The sequence below is a fragment of the Chiloscyllium punctatum genome, chromosome 44, assembly GCF_047496795.1.
Source record: "Chiloscyllium punctatum isolate Juve2018m chromosome 44, sChiPun1.3, whole genome shotgun sequence".
Lineage (NCBI taxonomy): Eukaryota > Metazoa > Chordata > Chondrichthyes > Orectolobiformes > Hemiscylliidae > Chiloscyllium > Chiloscyllium punctatum.
The window spans coordinates 52,725,620-52,751,560 of NC_092782.1; the positions used below are offsets into that span (position 1 = coordinate 52,725,620).

General features: G+C 42.4%; 1 protein-coding gene across 1 annotated transcript; it reads left to right on the forward strand.

The window, feature by feature from the left end:
• The first annotated feature begins 182 nt into the window (after positions 1-182).
• ankrd16 (ankyrin repeat domain 16) lies at positions 183-24,101 on the forward strand. The gene is made up of 7 exons (XM_072562933.1): positions 183-879; positions 5,861-6,081; positions 8,091-8,133; positions 10,481-10,589; positions 11,752-11,913; positions 20,051-20,129; positions 23,744-24,101. Exons 1-7 carry the CDS (start codon positions 542-544, stop codon positions 23,902-23,904), a joined length of 1,113 nt encoding a protein of 370 aa, XP_072419034.1. The 5' UTR covers positions 183-541; the 3' UTR covers positions 23,905-24,101.
• The last annotated feature ends 1,840 nt before the right edge of the window (positions 24,102-25,941 follow it).

The window sequence follows — 25,941 nt, forward strand, 5'->3', positions numbered from 1 at the left end:
GGTTAAAATGACGGTTCACCCATATAAACATGTTTAACTGATGAGAGTTCTTTTTTATTTTCAATTGTTCGAAATTCTGGCTGAATCAAATCGCTACTGACAATGGTTGCTCAAAGCTCCAAAATGTCAACCTACCCTATCTTTTCTCCTTTGTGCTGATGGGCAATTCCTGACTCAGAACTCCCAGGGAATGTTTTTAGTCGGTCCACGATAGTCTGGAGGTGGGGCTGAAACATCTGAATATGTGTATGTGCATTGGCTTGAAGAAGACAGCACTGAACAGAACTTGTGTTTTGTGATAAGGATTCATGTGTGCAAATAACAGTCATCAGGGTGAGACCTCAGAGGGTCCCTATTAGCATTGAAGACCTGCTTCTATGAGGGAGTCAGTCATCTCGGGAGAAGGAGGAAATAAAGCTTTAGACTTGGAGATTCATATCAGGTTTTACTGCACCAGCAGACGAGTTTGTAGGCAGATTGTTACAAGTGAGAGTTGAACTTTTTTTCGTGTGAGAGCAATTTCCTTTGAGGGTTGCAACTGATGACCTGTGAAGGCAAAGTCAAGCATCTCATTAGAACAATACAAGAAGGCAATCTCTCCCATCTCAAGGAGGAATTGGGCAAAGATGAAGGTGTTCTGGATGCAGTGTTGAAGGGTCACTTTGGAAGATCAGGTGACACCATGCTGCATTATGCTGCCAGGTATGGGCATCTGCCGATCCTTAAATACCTGGTGGAGGAGCTCGGTGCCAACATTGAACTGGTCAACAGCGACTACAAGCGAGCCTTGCATGAAGCGGCGTCAATGGGTCACAGAATGTGTGTGAGCTACCTGCTAGCCCAAGGGGCCAGGATTGACTGTTTGAAGAAAGCTGATTGGTAAGTGGCAGCACTGTTTGAAAATGGAGAAGAAGCTGTTTGTTCTTTCTTGTTTGCCTGACATTAAGACGGCCCGCAACAAAGGGAGCTGGTGGCCTGGTGGTAATGTCACTGGATTAGTAACCCAGAACCCCAGGCTAAAGTTGGGTGGACCTAGGGTTTGAATGCTCCATGGCAGATGGTAAGATTTTAATCCAATAAAATCTTTAATTCAAAGCTATCCTAACTGTGACCATGAAACCACTGACAGTTGCCATAAAGAATCATCTGGTTCAATAATGTCCTCCAGGGAAGGAAATCTGCCACCCTTATCTGGTCTGAACTATGTCCTTGATTTTTTAAAAATTTATTGTCACATGTATTCTGTTACAAAATGCAGTGAAAAGTGTTGTACAGTTTCACTAATGTCTGGCACTGTCTTAAAGAAAAATAAACCCAAAACATAGAATATAAAGCAGAAAGATAAAGTAAAAGTGTTCAACTTTACAGTCCCACAGCGATGTGCTTGACTCAACTGTCCTCCGAAATGGCCGAGCAAGCCCTTTGTTTCAAGAGCAATGAGGGATGGGTAAGAAATGTCAATCTAGCCAGCAACCTCCATATCCCCATGAAAGAACTTTAAAAATCATGTGTTAAAGATATCTGCACAGGGCCTGCTATCCCGTCACTAAGTTACCCTTTATTCACATTTGCACAGTATGTGGACTCTGACTATCCAGCTCAGAATAAATTCCTAGAATGAGGAGACCCTCTGAATCTCTTATTAAGTTCTTTTTCTCTACTTCTTTTGCCCTGCCCCCAACTACCACTACACAGCAGTGTTTACACTTCCCCTCAACATCTATGTTGTGTGTGTGCAACTCAGTAAAAAGACACTATTGTGTGGGAACTTTATTCAATATTTCCACCACTAGGAAAATACCCATCTGGTCAGTGGACCAATAACACGCAAAACCTGATAATGGCAATGCTGAATCTCCAGTTTTCTTTTCCCTTAATTTAGCCTATTTTTCCTAAGCAACCTGTTCAGAGAAATTAATACACACCTCTGGAACAGGTGGGACTTGAACCTGGATCTCCCAGTACAGGGATAGGGATACTACCATTGCACCACAAGAGGCCTGCGTTCCTGTTTATGTTTTTTCCTCCTTTTATTTAAACACTACAGGCAATTTAGCATGGCCAATTCACCTAACCTGCACAATTTTGGACTGTGGGAGGAAACTGGAGCACCCGGAGGAAACCCACGCAGACACGGAGAGAATGTGCAAACTCCACACAGAGAGTTGCCTAAGGCGGGAATCGAACCTGTGACCCTGGCGCTGAAGTAGCAGTGCTAACCACTGGGCCACCATGTCGCCTCAGCATGCCTGTTTATATCTGTCAGCCAGGCCTCCCTAATTGGCCCAGGTTAGCAATTCCAATCGAGGATCTCCAGTCAATGAGAATAGTCAAGGGATGAACTCCATTTCAGGCAGATATAGAAGATGTATACAAACATTTGAATTAGGAGTAGACCACTCAGCCCCTTAGGTCTGCACCACAGTACAATAACATTGTAGGTCTTCTGATTACTTCCCATTGCCACCTACTCCCAATGACCTTTTGTCTCATACCTTACCAAAAATATATCTATCCCTGCTTTTAAAATATTCAACGACTCTGCTTCTATGGCGTTTAAAGGAAAAGACTCAAGAGCAACACTATGTGAGACAAAGATTTCCCTTATCTCTGTTTTAAAAGGATGACTCCTTATTTTTAAACTTTTGCCCCCTCATTCTGGATTGTCCCACTAGGGGAAACCTCCTCTCCATGTATACCCTGTCAAGACTCCACGAGATTTTCTATCTTTCCATCAAGTTGCCTCTCACTCTTCTAAACTCCAGTGAATACAAGTCTAGCTGGTCTAATCCTTCTTCATAAGGCAACCCTTCCATTCTATGTATTAATCTAGTAAACCTTCTCTGAACAGCTTCCAGCCCACATACATCCTTCATTAAATAAGGAAACCAAAATCAAACACTGTAATAAATAAATATATAAAAAGATCAAATGTCACTATTTCAAGGAGAAGTTGAGGAGGCCTTTGCAGTGTCTAGACCAATATGTAACCAATCAACCAACATCAATAAAACAATTATCTGGCCATGTATTTAATTACTGTTTATGGGATTTTTCTGTGCACAAACTGACTGCTTCCTATATTGCAATAATAATTATTTTATAAATAATGCCTGCAAAGCATTTTGAAGTGTCCTGCTCTTCTTGAGATCTCTTACATTTACCTGCCTCAGTTTAATGTCTTCCCTGGAAGGCAGCGCCTCTGACAGTGCAGCACCATCTCTGTACTGCATAGGAGTGTCAGCCTTTGCTTATGAGCTGAAGAGTGTCTTGACTCAAAAGTGGGAGTTCCTTTATGGAGCCACAGTTGATGGCTGGTTGGCAAATAAATGTTTGAAATCCAGTATAAACAGGATGGGCCACGTGACCTCTTTCTGCAGTGATAAATCTACCTTTCTGTTAACCCACCTTTTCTTTTCCGATCATGAGTAAATATAGATGATTTATTTTCTCTGGTTTATATTTTGGTTGTCCCAATTCACCGGGTTTTGGGGAGTATTGAAATTACCAATTTTGTATATGAATGAATAATGTTCACAATGTCAGAAAGCCAGTGTTACCATGTGACTGGTGGTTTTGCAGTAACAGCTTATTTCCTGGTAACAGAAGATCAATTGTCTTGCACCCATGTACTTACAGCTCTATGACACTAGATGGTGCTCAGAAGTGGATTGAACAATAAAGAGTTAAAAGATACAAATTATTTTGACAAAATCTGAAGCAAAGTCTGATAATATTGGAAATATTCACTCTGCAGAGGAACTCATATTCCGGGGCAATCCCTTTTTTTCAAAATGGAACATGTTAAGATAATAACAGCATTTAAATATTATGTGGAGGTACTGGTGTTGCACTGGGGTGGACAAAGTCAGAAGTCACATGACACCACGTTATAATCCAACAGAATTATTTGAAATCACAAGTTTTTGGAGCACTTCATCAAGTGAAGCTCTATTTAAGCAGGGAGGGGGTAAAATGGATACCATTGAAATCTTCCCACAATACACCATCTAAACCCAATAGGGCCTCACATACCACTCAAAACAACATCCCTATACCCAACACAATCCACATACCCTTCCAAACAGCACCCTCTATCCAACACAATCCACATACCCCTCCAAACAACATCCACCACCCCAACACAATCCACATACCACTCCAAACAATATCCCTACACCCAACACAATCCACATACCCTTCCAAACAGCACCCTCTATCCAACATAATCCACATACCCCTTCAAACAACATCCCTACACCCAACACAATCTGCATACCCTTCCAAACAACACCCTCCACAATATACATTCCCTCCAAACAACATCCCCACACCTAATGCAATCCACATACCCTTCCAAACAACATCCCTATATCCAACACAATCCACATACCTCTCCAAATCACACACAACATAATCCATATACCCTCAAACAACATTCTTACATCCAACACAATCCACGTACCTCTCCAAAACACACACATAATCCACATACCCCTCCAAACAATACCCAACACAATCCACATACCCTTCCAAACTACACTCTCCATCCAACACAATCCACATACCCTTTCAAACTACACTCTCCATCCAACACAATCCACATACCCTTTCAAACAACAACTTTACACCCAACACAATCCACATACCCCTCCAAACAACATCCTCCATCCAAAATAATCCACATACCCATCCAAACAACACCCTCCATCCAACACAATCCACATACCCTTCCAAACAACACCCTCCATTCAACATAGTTCTCATACCCCTCCAAACAACATCCCTATACCCAACACAATCAAGACTACACCCACACAAAACCCATCCTTATTACACAACACCATCCCTACAGGATGTCTTGCATCAGCCCTGCTGCTTGAATAAGGTAATATTGTAGACACAAAACACAATGAGTTCCAATGTCTTTTTTTTAACTTTCTCCCACAGTTCCTTCTTTAGTCCACAGATTCAAAAATTAAAGTGGTCTTTACAAAAAGAACTGCAGAATGTTGCCAGAGACAGAAAGGCCACTTTAGAACAAGCAATAAAAACATCAAGCAATGCAAAGCTAGATGCACATCCAGACAGAGCAGAGGTGTTCCCCAGAATAGTCATTAACCTGCATCTGGCCTTCCCACCATGGGGTAGCATGGTAAATGGACCTGTTGTGCAATCTGGTTAGGCACACCTCTAGCACCGGGTCATGTCCGGGCTTCGATCGTGCATCGGAGAAGGTGCCAAATAAGATTGCCAAAATGAATGATGCCCAATATTATGAGGGTTTAGCTGGCAGGGGAAGGCACGTTATAAAAGAGAAGATTTAAGGATAACTTTATACACATCTTTAAAATTATAAGGGATTTCATAACATAGATGTAAACAGTTGGTGGAGGGAAACCAAAACCATGGGCCATAAGTATATGATTGTTGCTAATAAATCCAATGGGAAATTTAAGTGGAACATCTTTATCAAGACTGTGATTGGATCTCAGTGCCTTGGCGGCAGTTGAGGTGAATAGATGCTTTTAAAGGGAAGTTAGATAAGTGGATGGAGGAAGGAATATGCTGATAGGATCATATGGAAAGAGTATTGTGGAACATAAACATTAAAATGGTTACGGTGGGCCCGATCCTCTGTGCTGTACCATCTGTGTAACACGAGATGGGATAAGGTGTATGTAAATTGCTTTCTTTCCCAGGAGACCCTGGGGAGAGTTGTGGGCGATAAAGAATGAACAGGTGACTTTTCTAGTCTGATCGAATCTGTGTTACACCAAGTGATCATTTTGCTTTACTGAATCAAGAGAGTCGGAGGGGTGAAGCTTCTTAAGGGTTAACTTCTGGGAATACCTTGTAGGACACCATTGATGATGGCTTGCACCAGGAAGAACCTTGAAGTGATTAAAGACCTGATTACGAGTGGGGCGAGTCTGGCACTGACTAACAAGGATGGCTGGAGCAGTTTCCATATTGCTTGCCGAGAAGGCGACCCTGAAATTATCCAATACTTTCTTGAGGTCAGCCCAAATATCTGGGATGTGGAGAGCAAAATACAGAGGACTCCTCTACACACTGTAGGTAAGTTGACCAGGCATTGGTTGTGGTGTTAGATGTCAAGTGTGCACTGAATGGTAATGTACATTACGGTAGATGAATAGTGAATAGGTTTTCTCATTCATATAGGTTAATGGTAATAGAGGAACAGGAGGAGGCCATTCAGCCCCTCCATTCTGTTCCACAATTCTGTTAGCACAAAAGTTAATTCCACCTACCTGCTTTGGTTCTATATCTTTAAAAAAAAATCTGTTGGTGCAAACGAATTGGATCAAAGGGTCTGTTTCCATGCTGTAGGACTATGACTCTTTGACAAGGACAGCAAATATATGATAACCCCACCACCTGCAAGCTACCTTCTAAGCCACACACCATACTGGCCTTTCATATGATATCAACATATCACCATTCCTTCACAGTCACCTGGATAGAATCCTGGAACTACCTCCTTAACAACATTGGTATCTCTACGTGACTAGGACTGCTTCTTGAGTAATGAAGGAAGGGACAATACTTGCTGGCCTGGCCAGTGAAGCCCACATCTGATACTGATTAGGAATGATCAGCCATGATCATATTGAATGGCGGTGCAGGCTCGAAGGGCAGAATGGCCTACTCCTGCATCTATTGTCTATTGTCTATTATCTAATGAAAGATCAAAAAAATTGGAGGGATGATTTTGGGAGAGCCAGTAGTGGGGAAAGGCTGCTAGAAGGAGCAGGGACGTTTTGAGGCAATATGATGATATTTAGAGGAATATAGCAGTGACCAGTACTGCCAGCTCTGGTGAGAATTAAAGATAAGTGTTAACAGAGGCCTCTCATTTCACCGGGGTGGTAGGTGATGTGACAGTGGATCTCTGTAGAACAAAACTGATCCACAGCAACCCTTGAAGGGTTAAATCCACCAAGATCGAATAACAGTGATATTGAGAAAAGGGGAGAAAATCCATAAGAATGCTGATTCCCTACCCTGCTGCAGGCCAGGCATGTGGTGTTGCTAGGCAACCCCTGCATTATCGTCAATGAGAAACACTGCATGTTCCCAGTGCGGCTCAATAGAATGCAATTCAAGCCATGATTTCAAAACAGCCTTAATGGCAGGAAGCCTGTGTATGATGAGTCCCCAAGGAATTATCATTGTGAGAGAGAAGAATGTATGTCCTTCAAACATACTACAAGGTTTGTGCTGAATAATTTACATCACCATTTTCAAATAAACTGTGCCTATTTGTGGGGAAGCTGAGATTTTTTACAAAAATCTTCTTCTGCCCATTACCTCCACCCCCAGGTTGTTGATCCCTTGTCAGGATCGAGTTCGAGAAACCCTTTAGTATCTCATCTAATTCAATATTCTCTGTGCAAACATCATGGGGGTTATAGTACCAGATTTTTATTCTAGGCTATGAGTTCAAATCTCATCAAAGCAACATGTTGATAAATGATGAGATCAATTATTTTAGTGATATCAGTGAGGAGATAGAAGGAAACCGTTATGGAGAAAGGGCAGGAGATTGGCACAAGGGAAGAGAATCGATGAAGGTACAATGACCTCCTCGTGCACTGTAACAATTCGGTGATTAATAGTGGCTAGGACAAGAGGAAGTGTCACCCTGCTCTTTAATGGTTTTTATATTCACCAGACAGAGCAGACCAGGCTTCAGTTTGATGCCTCATCTAAAAGATGGCAGCTCGGACAGTGCAACCATCCCTCTGGATTGTCAAACTAGGTTTTAAGCTCAAGTCAGCAGAGTGGGACCTGAACCCACCACCTCCCAGTCGGAGTTGAGTGCCGCCCACTGGGCCATGGTGCTATGCATTGTTTACGGCATGGTGATTTTTTTTTTGTTTGCAAAACGATAAATCATTGGACACAGATCATATTGTGTGCGTGATGAGGAGGAAACAAATGTTTAGCAAAATGGTCTTTCAGCAAACACACAATGCCCCTTTTGAGATGTAGCTGGTTGTCAACAGCCTTGCAAGAACAGCACTCATTGATTGCACTTGCAAAATGTTTTTCTTTTTATTCAGCTATGCATGGACACTTTGAAGCTGCAGAGCTGCTTCTAAAAAGGTAAGCTCATTTTTACTAACATGATGAAGCTGTTTACCGAAGTACATAATAGTCGCCGAGTCCAATCCCAAATTTTTCATGGGAAGTGCACCAGATCATGTTAGTAAAACCAAACTGTCATTAAAATTGGGTTACTCCATGCCATGCAGGTTTTGCAGTGTGCAGACCAGGCTGGATATCTGGATTCCATGCTGCGTTGATGAATACTGCTAACCTCCCAGTGGAGGTAGAGTCTAGGGCACATAGTGCTGCTTGATGCCCCTCAGCCTTGTGCCATAGACATTCTGACTTCAGTAGAAATATGTTCAGGAATATTCAATCCTGGCAACTAAGCAATGCTGAGGTCTACAACAGTGTGGACATGGAACAGTTCAAGTACAGTTTCCCAATCTCCTCCCAAAAGTGCAACATGTTAAACGTATTTTGTTAATATTATTGCATCCTTAACAAATAGTCTTTTCCGTGGGGTCAGGGAGTCCAGAACTAGAGGGTGTAGGTTTAGGGTGAGAGGGGAAAGATATAAAAGAGACCTACGGGGCAACTTTTTCACACAGAGGGTGGTACATGTATGGAATGAGCTGCCAGAGGAAGTGGTGGAGGCTGGTACAATTGCGCCATTTAAGAGCATTTGGATGGGTATATGAATAGGAAGGATTTGGAGGGATATGGGCTGGGTGCTGGCAGGTGGGACTAGATTGGGTTGGGATATCTGGTTGGCATGGACGGGTTGGACCGAAGGGTCTGTTTCCATGCTGTACATCTCTATGACTCTATGACTCAAAAAGTTAACAGTTTCTCTCTTCACAAATATGCTGATCTGCTGAGTTTCTCCAGCATTGTCCGTGCTTGTTTCGGATTTGCAGTATTTTGCTTTTACACTGTTATATCCTTGTTGTTCAAAAGCTGCGGGGGGGGGGGGGGCGCAAGTTCCTATTGTCACCATAACTAGGTTAGGAACATAATTCCCAAGCAATATCATAATTGTTCAGAACACTGGAAGTGACAAGGGTCTATTGTGTGTTGAATCAATGGAAAATGCTCCTGATACAGGAAACTAGTCTGAGCTTTTATCTTGGTTTATTTTAATTATTTATTCCTAATTATTTATGTTTAGGAAATTCAGTGCAGCAAAACCTGAATACAATATTTGGGAACAAAATGCAGCTGTTTTCATTCTTGAGCAGCTTATTGCTTGGAATACATACGAACATATGAATTCAGAGCAGGAGTAGGCCATTCGGCCTTTCAAGACTGCTCTGCCATTTGTTAAGATCGTGGCTGATTTAATTGTGACCGCAACTGTATTTTTCTGTCTACTTCATACACTCTTTGACTCCCATTTCAATCAAAAATCTGTCAAACTTAGCCTTGAAAATAGTCAGTAACCCTGCCTCTGGTGCTGTTTGGGACAGTTCCAGAGACTGATAATCCTCTGAGAGGGGAAAAAAATCCTTATCCCCATCTTAAATGGGAGACATTTTATTTTTAAAATTTTACTTTTGCCTAGTTCTAGCCTCTCCCATAAGGGAAAATATCCTTTTTGCATGCATCCTATCAAGTTTCCCCAAGATCATTTACATTTCAACAAGTTCACCTTCTCAAATAAATATAGGCCCAAGCTGTCCACCTTTCCTCATAAGACAAACTTAGAATTTATCAAGTGACCCTTCTTTGAAATTCTTCTAATATAATTATATCCTGGCTTAAGGGGACCAAAACTGTACACAGATTCCAGAGATGAGGATGAAGTGGTGGGCTAGTAACCCAGAGACCCAGGTAATGTTCTCATTGCACAATACCAGGCCTAGTATGGCCAGTTCTAAAACATGCTGTTCTAAGAAACTACTCCGAAGAGATTTCATGCCTTGCTCATCAAGGCTACCTTTGTCTACCTGATTTTTCCAGTCAGTGAATAAAATAAAATCTGCCACAGTTCTCACCCTGACTTTCTGACAAGCTACCATTATTTCCTCCCCTATGGTCCACCTTACAGTGTGGTGTTCACTAATCATGCAAGTAACTTTTGCCTTTACCTGATACATAAACTGTTTCCACATCCTGGTTTCCTGAACTTAGAGCTATTATCTTCATTAATAGCACCATCCCTAAACTTCCCACATTCAAGTCCCAATCCAAGTCATTCTACAGCCCTGCCTCTGTAATGTGGGTGAGTGAGTGTTTGGCAGTAGCTGAGGAGAGTGTTGGTCTCTAGTTGTGATCTCACCAAAATGGAATACACTTGTGAAATTCATCTGAGCCTAGGCGTCAGTATGAAAACAATTCCTCAAAAATGCTTTGAGACATTGGGCAATGTGAGCTTTATAATGTTCTTGTTGGTTGTTTGTAGGTGTGCTTACAAGCCAGATGCTAAAGACAGCTGTGGAGTCACTCCATTCATGGATGCAGTCCAGAATGGCCACATTGAGATTGCTAAACTCTTGCTGGAGAAGCACCAAGTGAGTTCCAGTCTGACTTGCTGAATAGAGTGTTAGATGTGTAATGTTACTGGGTGGAAACCTGGTATAGAAGTCTGTATCACCAGCATAGGGCAGAGGTAGGTCATCTCATTAAGCTTGGACAATCAGCTAGACAGCTTGCACTAACATTGTGTGTTACATTGAATGTTCAGCATAGAAACAGGCCATTCAGCCCAGCAGGACTATGCCAGGTCCACATGAGCCTCAACCCATCCAACCTTGCCTTATATAATTCTATCAGCATATCCTCCTACCTCTTCTCCCGTAATTTTTTACCTAACTTTCCTTTAATTCCTGAGAAACCGCTTCAAAATACTGTTATATTAGTACTTACTATTCAACTTATGAAATGTACAGCTACAGATTGAGTGCTCTGCTTGGATAGAACTTGGGACCCTCAAGCCTATGCTGTTAATTAGTAAAATCCTTGTGGTGTCAAATCCCCTTTCCAATCTCCCATCACCCCTCCCCACTCAACATCTCAACCCCGCAACCACCCCATAGCCCTCATCTGTCAAAAATATATTGGGTAGCACTGGGACCTTGTATAGTCTTTAATCTAGGAGAAAGTGGATACTACAGATGCTGGAGATTGGAGTCAAGATTAGAGCTGTGCTGGAAAAGCACAGCAGGTCAGACAGCATCCGAGGAGCAGGAAAATCGACGTTTCAGGCAAAAGCCCTTCATCAGGAATGAGGCTGGGACTTTTGCCCGAAGCATCAATGTTCCTGCTCCTCGGATGCTGCCTGGCCAGCTGTGCATTTCCAGCACCACTCTAATCTAGTCTTTAATCTATCTTAATTTAAGTCTAACTGAAAAACTGATTGGGAAGTGACATAAAATGTACAGCATAGACATCAAGTATTTGGCTCTGCTTGGCTATGTCATAGTATGTTCCTCACCTTTGTTCACCTCACCCTATCAGCATGTCCTGCTATTCACTTCTCCTTACTGTGGTCATCTAGCTTCCCTTCTGCATCTGTGTTATTCACTTGAAAGTCTCCTGATTGTTTGTTCCACATTCAGACTACATTCTGGCTAAAAGAACAGGTCGGCTTTGTTAGGTCAGACGATGGTGTGAAAAGACGTTAGCTGTGCTTCAACCTTTGTGGTGACCCACAAATCCCTTTGTCTATTTCAGGCTGATTTCTTAGCCACTGATGCCCTGGGGGCTCAGTCTCTGCACCGAGCCACGGTAACTGCCCAGGATGAAGCCATTCGTTTCCTGGTCACCGAGCTTGGCGTGAATGTAAATGAAAGAGCCACGGAACTAAAGCTAACAGCCCTGCATTATGCAGCAAAGGTCAGTTATCAAGAGATGATGTCAGGGATAACTGCTGAGCAGTACGCGCTAGGCTGCCCAGTTGTCATGGCAACAGCACTTCTAGAAAGCTGCAAATCATCCCTGTCAAATGAGACAATTGTGTCTGTCAGTGCCCAGTGATGTGCTCGGCTCAACACATTAAGACACATCTTCCTCAAGGTTTTACAAAACTATTTGATGCCTCCCTGAAAGTAAGTGTGATGAAAGTATGGTTTCTTGACTGGTTTTATACAATTATGTAAACAGCAAGATAAAGCCAGCTGCATCTCTGTGAAATTTCCTTCTTTGGCAGAAATTCTGTGATTATCCATCCATGTGGCTGACTTCAAGACAAATAGCCCTCACCACCTTACACAATGTTGACACCTGGCCAAAACCTATTTTTATCTTGATTTTTATCCATGTCTAGTTTCCTATAACAGAGCTCATTGTTTGTTTGCATGGAATCCTGTACAGGGTTGCATAATGCAAATTCCTCTGGATCGGAAAATCCAAGTGATTACTTTGGTGGCTGTACTCCACAAGTCATAATTTACACAAAATATATTCTCCCAGTTACCAAAATGACCAGTCAAATACCTTGTCTATGTCAGGTATTAAACAACAATATCGATGAGCCAGGTTTCTTAATAAATACAATTCTAGATTTATTATAAAAACACAAGGTAGGCAATGAAGACACAATACTCAGTTACCTTTGACAGTCAGTAGCATAGAAGCACAAATACTTATGTACTAAACAGTCCCAAAAAGATTTACAAGGATGTTGCCAGGTTTGAAGGATTTGAGCTATAGGGAGAAGCTGAATAGGCTGGGACTGTTTTCCCTGGAGCATCGGAGGCTGAGGGGTGACCTTATAGAGGTTTATAAAATTATGAGGGGCATGGATAGGATAAATACACATGGTCTTTTACCTGGGGTGGGGGAGTCCAGAATTAGACGGCATAGGTTTAGGGTGAGAGGGGAAGATATAAAAGGGACCTAAGGGGCAACTTTTTCATGCAGAGGGTGGCGCATGCAAGGAATGAGCTGTCAGAGGAAGTGGTGGAGGCTGGTACAATATCAGCATTTATAAGGCATCTGGATGGGTGTATGAATAGGAAGGGTTTAGAGGGATATGGGACAAGTGCTGACAGGTGGGACTAGATTAGGTTAGAATATCTGGTCAGCATGGACAAGTTGGACCGAAGTGTCTGTTTCCGTGCTGTACATCTCTATGATTCTGTGAAACTCAAGAAAATAGATGCATATTTTCTCTTCAGGAAAAGTGAAAGAAACCAGCTTTCTGGGAAAAAACATTTTGCCAATAGGTTATCTTTGAAGGCAAAACAGGTAACATGTTGACTGTTTCAAAGTCTGTTCAGTGTGGAAATAGCCCTTCGGCCTAACAGGTCCACACCAATTCTCCGAAGAGCAACCCTGCCAGACCCACTCCCCCACTCTACACCTACCCCCTACGAATGCAGCCGACCTACACATCCCTGAAGACTATGGGCAATTTAGCATGGCCAATTCACCTAACCTGCACACCTTTGGATTGTGGGAGGAAACCAGGGCACCCGGAGGAAACCCACGCAGACAAGGGGAGAATGTGCAAACAATATACAGACAGTCGCCTGAGGCTGGAATCGAACCCCGGTCCTTGGCACTATGAGGCAGCAGTGCTAACCACTGAGCCACACAGTGTCTCTGAAAGCCTTGCAGACACATCTTGCTCAGAGAATACAATTCCTTGATGTTCTTTCAATCAATCTTTCAAAAAACACAAATCGGTTTCACCCTGAATTCAACAGAAGTAAGAGAGAATGGTTGGGCAGCTTGTTCTCAGCAAGCTTTCCTCTAACTGAAACAAATCAACAAACTCCTCTCCAAGACAGTTACTGCTAAAGACAATCCCAGCAGGGGACGACAGCAAAGCAAGCAATTCTCACCAGTCATGTGATTTACAGGAAGCCTGGTTAAAAAAAATCATCGATGTCCACAGTGAACATTAAAAGACCTCTTTGAAATGAACCACTCCAGACATGTTCACAAAAATTAAATCTATTTTCCAAACATAAATCCTTCAAGCAATATTAAATATAAAAGTGTCAGGCTGTAAGTCTGCTTGCTGAGCTGGTGGGATTGTTCTCAGACATTTTGTCACCCATGCTAGGTAACATGGGTGACAAAATTTTCCATATTCACATTGGAAAAGTGAGAATACAGAGATACAGGCTTCAAGATTAGATGGGATGGAGGTTGACAAAGAGGAGTTTTTAACAATTTTGAAAGATCTGAAAATAGATAAGACCTCTGGGCCGGATGGGATTTATCATCGGATTCTCTGAGAAGCCAGGGAGGAGATTGCAGAGCCTTTGGCTTCGATCTTTATGTCATCATTGTTGACAGATGGGGGCAGGCAGGGGGCTAGGTCTCGCGCACAGTGTGCTTTTGCCAAATCTCCTGAACAGGGAGCAGACCTCACAGGAAACTCCGAGCCCCAGAAGAAATCAATTAACCAAATAAATCAATTATCCAAATGAAATAGTGCCCGCCCATCTCATTCAGATAATCGAGGTTCCTCTGTATATGGATTTCAGTAAGGCATTTGATAAGGTTCCACACGGTAGGCTATTGCACAAAATAAGGAGTTTCAGGATTGAAGGTGATTTAGCAGTTTGGATCAGAAATTGGCCAACTGAAAGAAGACAGAGGGTTGTGATTGATGGGAAATGTTCATCCTGGAGTTCAGTTATCAGTGGTGTGCCGCAAGGATTTGTTTTGGGGCCACTGCTGTTTGTCATTGTTATAAATGATCTGAAGTTAGGCATAGAAGGATAGGTTAGTAAATTTGCACATGACACTAAGATAGGCAGTGGATAGTGCCGAAGGATATTGTGGGTTAGAGGGGGACATAGATAAGTCACAGAGCTGAGCTGACAAGTGACAAATGGAGTTTAATGCAGAAAAGTGTGAGGTAGTTCACTTCGGAGGAAATAACAGGAATGCAGAGTACTAGGCTAATGGTAAAATTATTGGCAGTGTAGATGAACAGGGAAATCTCGGTGTCCAGGTGCATAAATCCTTGAAAGTTACCACCCAGATTGATAGGGTTGTTAAGAAGGCATGTGGTGTGTTGGTGTTTATTGGAAGGGGGATTCGGAGCCACAAGGTCATGCTTCAGCTGTACGAGACACTGGTAAGGCCGCGAGGAGAAAGTGAGGACAGCAGATGCTGGAAAAGCGCAGCAGGTCAGGCAGCATCCAAGGAGCAGGAGAATCGACGATTCTGGCATGAGCCCTTCTTCAGGAATGAGGAAAATGTGTCCAGCAGGCTAAGATAAAAGGTAGGGAGGAGGGACTTGGGGGAAGGGCGTTGGAAATGCGATAGGTGGAAGGAGGTCAAGGTGAGGGTGATAGGCCGGAGTGGGGTGGGGGCGGAGAGGTCAGGAAGAACCTTGTAGAGGGAGGAAGAGAGCTTCTTCAAGAACCTTGTAGAGGGAGGAAGAGAACTTCTTCAAGCTTCTTCCTAACCTCTGCCCCCACCCCACTCTGGCCTATCACCCTCACCTTGACCTCCTTCCACCGATCGCATTTCCAACACCCCTCCCCCAAGTCCCTCCTCCTGACCTTTTATCTTAGCCTGCTGGACACATTTTCCTCATTCCTGAAGAAGGGCTTATGCCCAAAACGTCGATTCTCCTGCTCCTTGGATGCTGCCTGGCCTGCTACGCTTTTCGAGCAACACATCTTCAGCACTGGTAAGGCTGCCCCTGGAGTATTGCGTACTGTTCTGGTCACCGCATTACAGGAAGGATATGAGAGTTATGGAAAGGGTTCAGAGGAGATTTACCAGGATGTTATCTGGTATGGAGGGGGAAGGTCATATGAGGAAAGGCTGAGGGAACTGAGGCTGTTTTCATTGGAGAGAAGAAGGTTGAGAGATGACTTAATCGAGACATAGAAGGTAATCATAGGTTAAATACCGTGGACAGTGAAAGCCTTTTTCCTCAGATGGTGAATGCTAACACGAGGGGACATAGTTTTAAATTGAGGGGTGATAGATTTAAGACAGATATCAGGGGTAGTTTCTTTACTCAGAGAGTAGTAGGGGCGTGGAATGGCCTGCCTGCAACAGTAGTAGATTCGCTGACGTTAAAGGCATTTAAGTGGACATTGGACATACATATGGATAGTAATGGAACGTTGTCAGTTAGATGGGCAGAGTAATTTCGCAGGTCATCACAACATCGATGGCCGAAGGGCCTGTACTGCACTGCAATATTCTATGTTCTATTTAATGTTGTCAGTGAGCCACCAATGAAACATTGGTGTTCTGTCCTGCTTCCAATTTATTTGTCTCAGTTTGTTGTGGTGGTTGATATCATTTCCGGTTTTCTTCCTGAGAGGTTGGTAAATGGGGTCCAAATCTATATGTTTGTTCATGGAGTTCCAGTTTGAATGCCAGTCCTCTCGTAATCCCACGCATCTTTGTTTAGCCTGTCCAAGGATGGGTGTATTGTCCCAGTTGAACTGGTATCTCCCTTCACCTGTGTGTATGGATACTAGTGATAGTTGGTCATGTCTTTTGGTGACTAGCTGGTGCTCATATATCTGGTGGCTAATTTCCTCCCGTCTGTCCAATGTAATATTTGTTGCAGTCCTTGCAGAGTATTTTGTAAATGTGAATGACGTTCACTCTGCTGGTTGCTGGTACACCTCATCAGGAGCTTTAAATTCATCAGGAGCTGTTTCAGTGTGGCAGTAAGTTTGTGGGCTACCATGATGCCAAGGGACCAGAGTAATCTGGTTGTCATCTCTGAGATATCTTTGATGTATGATAGAATGGCTATACTCTCTGGGCGTGTTGTGTCTTCCTGTTTAAGTCTGTTGTGCAGGAATCGGTGTACTGCACTTATCTGGATGTGTTGTATAGATGTTTCTCCTCAGCTTCTTGTAATTCTGGGGTGCTGCAGTATTGTGGTTCATTTAAATAATATCCTGATGCAGCTCCATTTGTGGGTGTTGGGATGGTTGCTCCTCTAGTTGAGTATCTGGTCTGTGTGTGGCTTTCCTGTAAACGCCGGTCTATAGTTCTCCATTGGCTTTTTGTTCTCCAGTGACATCCGAGAAGGGGAGTCGGTTGTTATGCTTTTCCTCTTTGGTGAACTTTATAATGGTGAGGATGTTGTTTGTGTTTGTGGGTTTCTTCTAGTTTGTCACATTTGATGATGGCAAATGTGTCATCCACATAGTGGACCCAAAGCTTAGGCTGGATCATGGCCAGGCCTGTTCATTCTAACCTCTACATAGCCACTTCTGCTATAAGTCCAGATATTGGTGATCCCATAGGCATCCCGTTGATTTGTTTGTAGGTCTTGTGGTTGAAGGTGAAGTGAGTCTCTAACAGTATAAAATGCAATTCACTATAATGCACTTGACTTGGATTTTCGGAAAGCTTTTAAAACCATTCCACATGAGAAACTTAAATGAATGCCACATGAATCACATGTGAAGTGACTGCATTGTGGGATGACAGGACTTTCAGCCAGCCCTCCCACTCTACCATGGTCCCTGAATCACTCTCCCTGATGAAGATTAATTCAGCATACAGGACAAGCTACCAGCAGGAGTCCTCCAGCAAAGGATAGACAATATTGTAAGCTAGCAATATGGGAACTTACTGGCAGTGAGGATATCGCTGCAGCAACAGAAGCCCTCTGTCACATAGTTTAGAGGTAGAACACAGAGTCATAGAGATGTACAGCACGAAAACAGACCCATCGGTCCAACTCATCCATGCCAACCAGATATCCCAACCCAATCTAGTCCCACCTTCCAGCACCCAGCCCATATCCCACTAAACCCTATCAGATGCCTCTTAAAATGTTGCAATTGTACCAGCCTCCACCACTTCCTCTGGCAGCTCATTCCATACACGTACCACTCTCTGCGTGAAAACGTTGCCCCGTAGGTCTCTTTTATGTCTTTCCCCTCTCACCTTAAACCTATGCCCTCTAGTTCTGGACTCCCTCACCTCAGAAAAGCCTTTGTTTACTTATTCTATCAGTGCTCCTCATGACTTTATAAAACTTCTATAAGATCACCCCTCAGCCTCCAACTCTCCAGTGAAAATGGCCGTTGGAGGATTCAACCTCTCCCTACAGCTCAAATCCTCCAACCCTGGCAACATCCTTGTAAATCTTTTCTGAATCCTTTCAAGTTTCACAATATCTTCCAATAGGAAGGACACCAGAATTGCATGTAATATTCCAAAAGTGGCTGAACCAAAGTCCTGTACAGCCACACCATGACGTCCTAACTTCTGTACTCAATACTATAACCAATAAAGGAAAGCATATCAAACACCTTCTTCGCTATCCTATCTACCTGCGACTCCACTTTCAAGGAGCTATGAACCTGCACTCTTTGTCCAGCAACACTCCCGAGGACCTTACCATTATGTGTATAAGTCCTGCTAAGATTTCCTTTCCCAAAATACGGCACCTCACATTTATCTAAATTAAACTCCATCTGCCACTTCTCAGCCCATTGGCCCATCTGGTCCAGATCCCGTTGTAATTTGAGGTAACTTTCTTTGCTGTCCCTTACACCTCCAATTTTGGTGTCATCTGCAAACTTACTAACTATACCTCTTATGCTCACATCTAAATCATTTATATAAATTATGGAAAGTAGTGGACCCAGCAGTGATCCTTGTGGCACTCCACTGGTCACAGGCCTCCAGTTTGACAAACAACCCTCCGCCACCACCCTCTATCTTCTACCTTTGAGCCTGTACAAACATATGGATTAGGAGCCAGAAAAGGACACTTGGCTCCTCAATCCTGCTCCATCATAGCTGATCTGATTATTCTACACTCATGCCTAATGCAATAATCTTTCACTCTGATCTTTATCTCTATCAAGAACCTATCAACTTCTGCCATTATAAGTATTCAGCCTCTACTTTGACAGCCTTTTGAGGAAGAGTATTCCAACAACTCAAGATCCTCTGAGAAAAAAAAAGGATTCCCTCGTTCTAGATTCTCACAAGAGGAAACATTCCAGGTATTGGTCTAGTAAACTGCCTCTGAGCCACTTCCAATGTAGTTAGACCCTTCCGTAAATAAGGAGGCCAATACTGTACACTCCAAATGTGGTCTCACCTGTGCCCTACACAACTGTAGCAAAACCTCCCTACTTTTGTATTCAATTCCCCTCACAATGAACAATAACATTCTATTAGCTTTCATAAATACTTACTATACTTGCATATTAAATTTTTGCAATTCATACACTTGGACCCAGATTCCTCTCCATCTTGAAACTCTGCATTCTGTCACCATTTAGATAATATGCTTTTTTTAATTCCTCCTGCTAAAATAGGCAATTTCACATTTTTCCTCATTATTCATCATTTGCCAGACATTTGTCCATTCGTGTCAGCCATTTATGTCCCTTTATAGCTTTTTTATGTCTTCTTCACAGCTTTGGATTGGAACTAAACACTAGTGCTTGGTATGTTACCAGGGGTGTGTTAGGGACTTAACAATATTATTTCAATGTTTGTGGCTGATGATGGTCGAGAGTATGGTGGTGGAACTTCTTACTGCTGATAATTATTCATCTGAGCTGAAAAATGTGTTGCAGGAAAAGCGCAGCAGGTCAGGCAGCATCCAAGGAACAGGAGAATCGACGTTTTGGGCATAAGCCTTTCTTCAATATGCCCAAAACGTCAATTCTCCTGCTCCTTGGAAGCTGCCTGACCTGCTGCGCTTTTCCAGCAACACATTTTTCAGCTCTGATCTCCAGCACCTACAGTCCTCACTTTCTCATAAATATTCATCTGTCTTGAAAACCCATAAGCATCAAATTACTACACAAGCTGCATTCGCATTAGTTGGTTAATTAAGGACTCAGAGATACAAACAACAGGGTTATCTCACTTAGTTAAACATAACACACTGCATTTAAAATTTATCAAAGCAGTTGACATTTTCTTTTTACACTACGTCCACTAATTGCAACCTGCAGAAACAAAGCTGAGTAAATTTGTTTGCTTGTGAAATATTTGAAGCAAATGTATTCATCCTATAACCTTACCAACCTGTACTTGTTTTATTGTCTTAAAGGAGGGACATACTAACACCATAGAGACTCTGCTGATGTTAGGAATTGACATACAGGCAAGGGATGTCAAAGGCCGTTCTGGTAAGTATTTTAACTCACTCAATTGTTAAGCTGAAGTTTTACAGGACACTGCCACAGCTTTATTGTTTGTACTGCTTTATAAATGGGGCACTTTTGCTAAATTAATTTTGATGATGTAAGTCATCCTAATTGCCAATAAAGAAATGAAAAGAGTACGGCGTATACACTGGATTTAATCTGATACTCTCTGATGAAAAGACAAACACTGGAGAAGATCAAAGGGAGCCTGGGTTTCCCTGATTTTGACAGTGCAAAAGGAGGGTGCAGCTTCAACACAGCCCTCCAACTCAATCACAGTCCTTTGTCCTGAGTTAGACCATAAGACATAGGAGTGGAAGGAAGGCCATTCGGCCCATCGAGTCCACTCCGCCATTTAATCATGGCTGATGGGAATTTCAACTCCACTTACCCGCATTCTCCCCGTAGCCCTTAGTTCCTTGTCACATCAAGAATTTATCAATCTCTGTCTTGAAGACATTTAGCGTCCCGGCCTCCACTGCACTCCACAGCAATGAATTCCACAGGCCCACCACTCTCTGGCTGAAGAAATGTCTCCTCATTTCTGTTCTGAATTGACCCCCTCTAATTCTAAGGCTGTGCCCATGGGTCGTAGTCTCCTCGCCTAACGGAAACAATTTCTTAGCGTCCACCCTTTCCAAGCCATGTATTATCTTGTAAGTTTCTATTAGATCTCCCCTTAACCTTCTAACCTACAATGAGTACAATCCCAGGATCCTCAGCCGTTCCTCATATGTTAGACCTACCATTCCAGGGATCATCCATGTGAATCTCCGCTGGACACGCTCCAGTGCCAGTATGTCCCTCCTGAGGTGCGGAGCCCAAAACTGGACACAGTACTCCAAATGGGGCCTAACCAGAGCTTTATAAAGTCTCAATAGCACATCGCTGCTTTTATAGTCCAACCCTCTTGAGATAAATGACAAAAGTTGGGGTATACTTGGTCGCTGCAAGTAAGGGAAATGGCACAGTAAGAATATTACTATAGCAACAAACATACTGCTCCTCACTAGTTAGTTAAAAAGGTAGAAAAGATTCCAGAATTACCCAAGGCTTCAGCCTTTACTAGAATCCCTACAGTGTGGAAACAGGCCATTCGGCCCAACAAGTCTATACTGACTTTCCAAAGAGTATCCCACCCAGACCCATTCCACTATCCTATTACTCTACATTTCCCCTGACTCATGCACCTAACTGACACTCCCTGAACAATTTGGGCAATTTAGTATGGCCAATTCACCTAACCTGCACATCTTTGGACTGTGGGAGGAAACTGGAGCACCCAGAGGAAACCCACGCAGACACGGGGAGAATGTGCAAACTTCACACAGTCACCCAAGGGTAGAATTGAACCCGGTTCCTTGGCCTTGTGAGGCAGTAGTGCTAACCATTGAACCACCGTGCCACCCCTTACCTTGGAGGGGGGGACAATATTGATTTAAGTCTTTTCTACCTTAAGGGCTAGCTATCTTAAGACATTCAGCCTCGGACCTTCGGGTGACCATCCTCCAAGGTGGACTTTGGGACAGGCAGCAGAGGAAAGTGGCCGAGCAGAGGCTGATAGCTAATTTCGGTACCCATAGGGAGGGCCTCAACTGGGACCTTGGGTTCATGTCACATTGCAGGTGATCACCATTGCACCACACACACACACACACACACACACACACACACACACACACACACACACACACACACACACACACACACGACAAAGACCCACATGCCCACATATATTTTGTGTGGTGAATTTGTACTTGCAGAGTTACATTGCACTTTGCTCAAAAACTGCATACATTCATGTAGAACTCTGAGCTCAAAAACTGCATGAATTTATGTAAAACTCTGTTGTTATCTCACTTTTTAGATTAGAATCAATCTAAACATCAGGTCATAGACAGAGAACACAGGGGACTAACACCTTCAACATATTGTCTAGCTATCACCATTGTTAACAGCTAACCCGAGAATGCAACTTTAAAAAAAAGGGTTTTGTGATTTAGACATGAAAGAAGTGAAACTATCACTGTATTCTATCAGATGAAAGGCTTAACAGAAATCAATTTTTCAGTGTATAATTTCAGTTACATCACACTGCAAATTTTTGCTATAAATTCTGTTACGATCGAGCTCTCCACAATCACCTGATGAAGGAGCATCGCTCCGAAAGCTAGTGTGCCTCCAATTAAACCTGTTGGACTATAACCTGGTGTTGTGTGATTTTTACCTTAAGACCGTTACCTTGGTCTTAAGGTAACTAGACCTTAGAGTAGAAAAGTTTTAAATCAATATTGTCCCTCCATTTAAAAAGATCCGGTGATACTTTTGTATTATCCACAATAAATTACATACTCAAATGTTACTTCTCCCCCTCCTTTTGGTATTTTTCAAGGCGATTTACATTTTCACATTAGTGGGAATAAAAAGAACGTGTTTTTTGCTTGACACATGAACAATAGGTGACATGGTCATGAGAGGGAAAGCAGGAGAAGGCTGATGTTATGAAGGTGAAAAGATAGGTATTTTGGTTCTAGTATATTATATCACAGACTTTGATTATGGTTTCTCCCTCAGTTCTTCAAATGGTGAATTCTGATATTACTGGATTCATTCGAGAGTGGGATAAAATTATTTCCACTGCGCAGAGATGGATTTCATAGTCCTCAGGGACAAAGGTGACATCTGGCAGTGCTCCAATTTACAGTAATGACTGGTCTAAGAATACCATAAACAATGGCCAGGAACTAGTTATTTAGCTGCTTGCACAGAATGACTGGAGGCTTCATGAATTGTAAAATGATCATTTGAGAAAAAACGCAAGTTAAAAAGCAAAATAAAAGTAAGAATAGAAAAAAATAATATAAGCATGAAGAGAAGAAAAAGGAAGGAAATAGGTAGAAACAAAAGTTGTTCTGTTTTTAATTCTCACTTGAAGTGTGGGGTTGGTGAAATATGTTTTCCAATTATACATGGCTCACTTCTCAATTCGAAAGCTGAGAGTTCAGATACTACTTCAGAGACTAGAGTAACATGTCTGTGTGGAGTTTGCACATTCTCCCCATGTCTGCGTGCGTTTCCTCCGGGTGCTCCGGTTTCCCCCCACAGTCCAAAACTGTGCAGGTTAGGTGAATTGGCCATGTTAAGTTGTCCGTAGTGTCCTTGAAGGAGTAAATGTAAGGGAATGGGTCTGGGTGGGTTGCTCATCGGAGGGTCGGTGTGGACTTGTTGGGCCTGTTTCCACACTGTAAGTAATCTAAAATCTTTTTAAAAATCTGATATTTCAGCCAGAGCTATCGGAGATTCCATCTTTTGAACAAGATAGTAAACTGACATGTCATCATTTGTCTTGGGAAACATAAAATATCCCAAGGGACTATTTGGAGAATTCCCCCCAGTGTCCTGGATAATTCTTATTTCTCAACCCAACATCATGGAAACAATTTTTTGAACTTATGTACACTGATTGTTGTGTTTCCTACCTTACAGTTGTGACCACAGTTCAAAAGAACAGTACTGTATTTCATTGACTGAAAACACTTTGGGATATTCTGTGGTTGTAAAATCAAGTAAATGAACCCAAATTCTTTCTTTTACAGCTTTGCACATGGCCTGTGCAGGCCAGCATACCAATTGTATAAAAAAGCTTATTGCTGCTGGACTAACTGATTCTACAGATGACAGTGGAATGCTAGCAAGCCAGCTGCTCAAGAAACCTGAAGCACTCAAGGTTCTACACAACGTTACAGACTGTAAATAAAATATGTGAAGAGAAATCTAAGTTAACATTTCACGTTCTGAGGAAGGGTCACCGGACCTGAAATGTTAACTTTGATTTCTCTTCACAGATGCTGCCAGACCTGCTGAGCTTTTCCAGCAGCTTCTGTTTATGATTCTGATTTACAGCATCTGCAGTTATTTTGGTTTTTGTGCAAATAAAATATATTTATCCAACTATATTTGCAGTAAATTTCTTTTACTCCTTAAATATATCAGTCTGGACGTACATATCCTACCCCCTTCCGACTCCCTTCCAGATCTGGTCCTTCTTTGCCAATTTCCTGTACTGAACTCAGAAATTTGCAATTTAGCCTTTGACCCAGTTGTGACCAATCAAGAGTACTTTGACATTACATTCAAGCACAGTGTTGTGCTGGGAAGCTGGAATTGGTGAATTCACCCTTTCCTATCCTAATGTATGCCAATGGTAGCATTTTGGTTGTGGTGCCAATTTAGTGACATGGATATAGTAACCCAGAGGCCTGGAATAATGATCAGAGACATGAATTCAAAGCCCACCATGGAAGCTGAGAAATATGAATTCAGTTAATAAATTGATTTTGGAAAAAATAAGCCAGCAATTGTGATCCTGCAACTATCAAATTGTCAGGAATACCTTATTCATCAATGTCTGTAATGCAGAGATTTACCATATTTTCCTGGTCTAACCAATATGTGAATCTCAGATGTACACCAATGTGTTTTCACTCAAATGGTCTTTGAAATGGCCCAGAAAGCCACTCAATTCAGGATACTTAGGATGGGTTATAAATGCTGGTCATGCGGCCCTCTTGTGATGCAGAGGTATAGTCCCTACCCCTGGACCAGGAGGCCTGGGTTCAAGTCACACCTGCTCCAGAGTGTTATGGACCAGGCCAAACCCCACAAAACATTACAAGAAAGTAGCCCAGACCCTAACTTTAAGCAGGTATAAATAGACATTCCAGGAGTGATGCAGCTGGTCAAACCACTTAGTTTTAAACAAAACAGAATTTATTTATAAGATTACCAAATGGAACACTGACAAAAGAGAACACAATACAGAATAACTTAACCTACCCAAAAACCCAACAGATTATCCCAACTTAATGATACTGTTCCCAATACTTGCAACAATCCCTATAAACACCCCTTGGCATGAAAGGAAAGATCAAAAACAGCGTCTTTTAGGAGAGAAATCAGAGAGAGAGTACTAGCCTGGACCTGCTTTTTTGGGTCCAGCAGCTTCCAAACGCGACTGCTAAAAACCGATCCAAACCAGAGAAAAGTTCAGCAGGGAGAACTGACCACTCCCCTTTTATTGTGCAAGTGATTTTATTTTCAAAAACGTAAAAGCCTGTTGCCTGAGGCAGTATCTGTTAGTTAGAATCAAACTGGCCCTAAAACCCTTCAACTTAGACTTTTCTGAGTCTGTGTTTTTTACAACCTCTCTGGGAAAAAAGAACAAGGACAGCATAACCTTGTGAAAGGAGCAGCTTTGTCACAAGAGGTGTGTCATAACATCTGCGATAGGTTGATTTAAAAAAAAGCTAAATAAACAAAAAATGCTGGTCATTGTGCAATGGTAGTGTCCCTAATTCTGAGCTAGGAGGTCTGGATTCAAGTGCTATCTGTTTCAGATGTATGTAATAACAGCTCTGAACAGATTGAATAGGTTATAACTCACACAACACCAGGTTATAGTCTAGCAGGTTTATTTGGAAGCACTAGCTTTTGAAGCACTGCTTCATCAGGTGATTATGAAGCATAAGACCTTATGACAAAGAATTATGGTCTTATGCTCCATAACCACCTGATGAAGGAGCAGTGCTTCGAAAGCTAGTGCTTCCAAATAAACCTGTCGAACTATAACCTGATGTGTGATTTTTAACTTTGTCCACCCCAGTCCAACACCAGTTCCTCCACATCACAGATTGTTTAGAAAATGTCTAAATATTGCTTGTGCTAATGTTATCCCTTGAATAAATTTTAAAAATACTCCTGCACTTTTAAAGCATGTTACCTTATTTATGTGAAA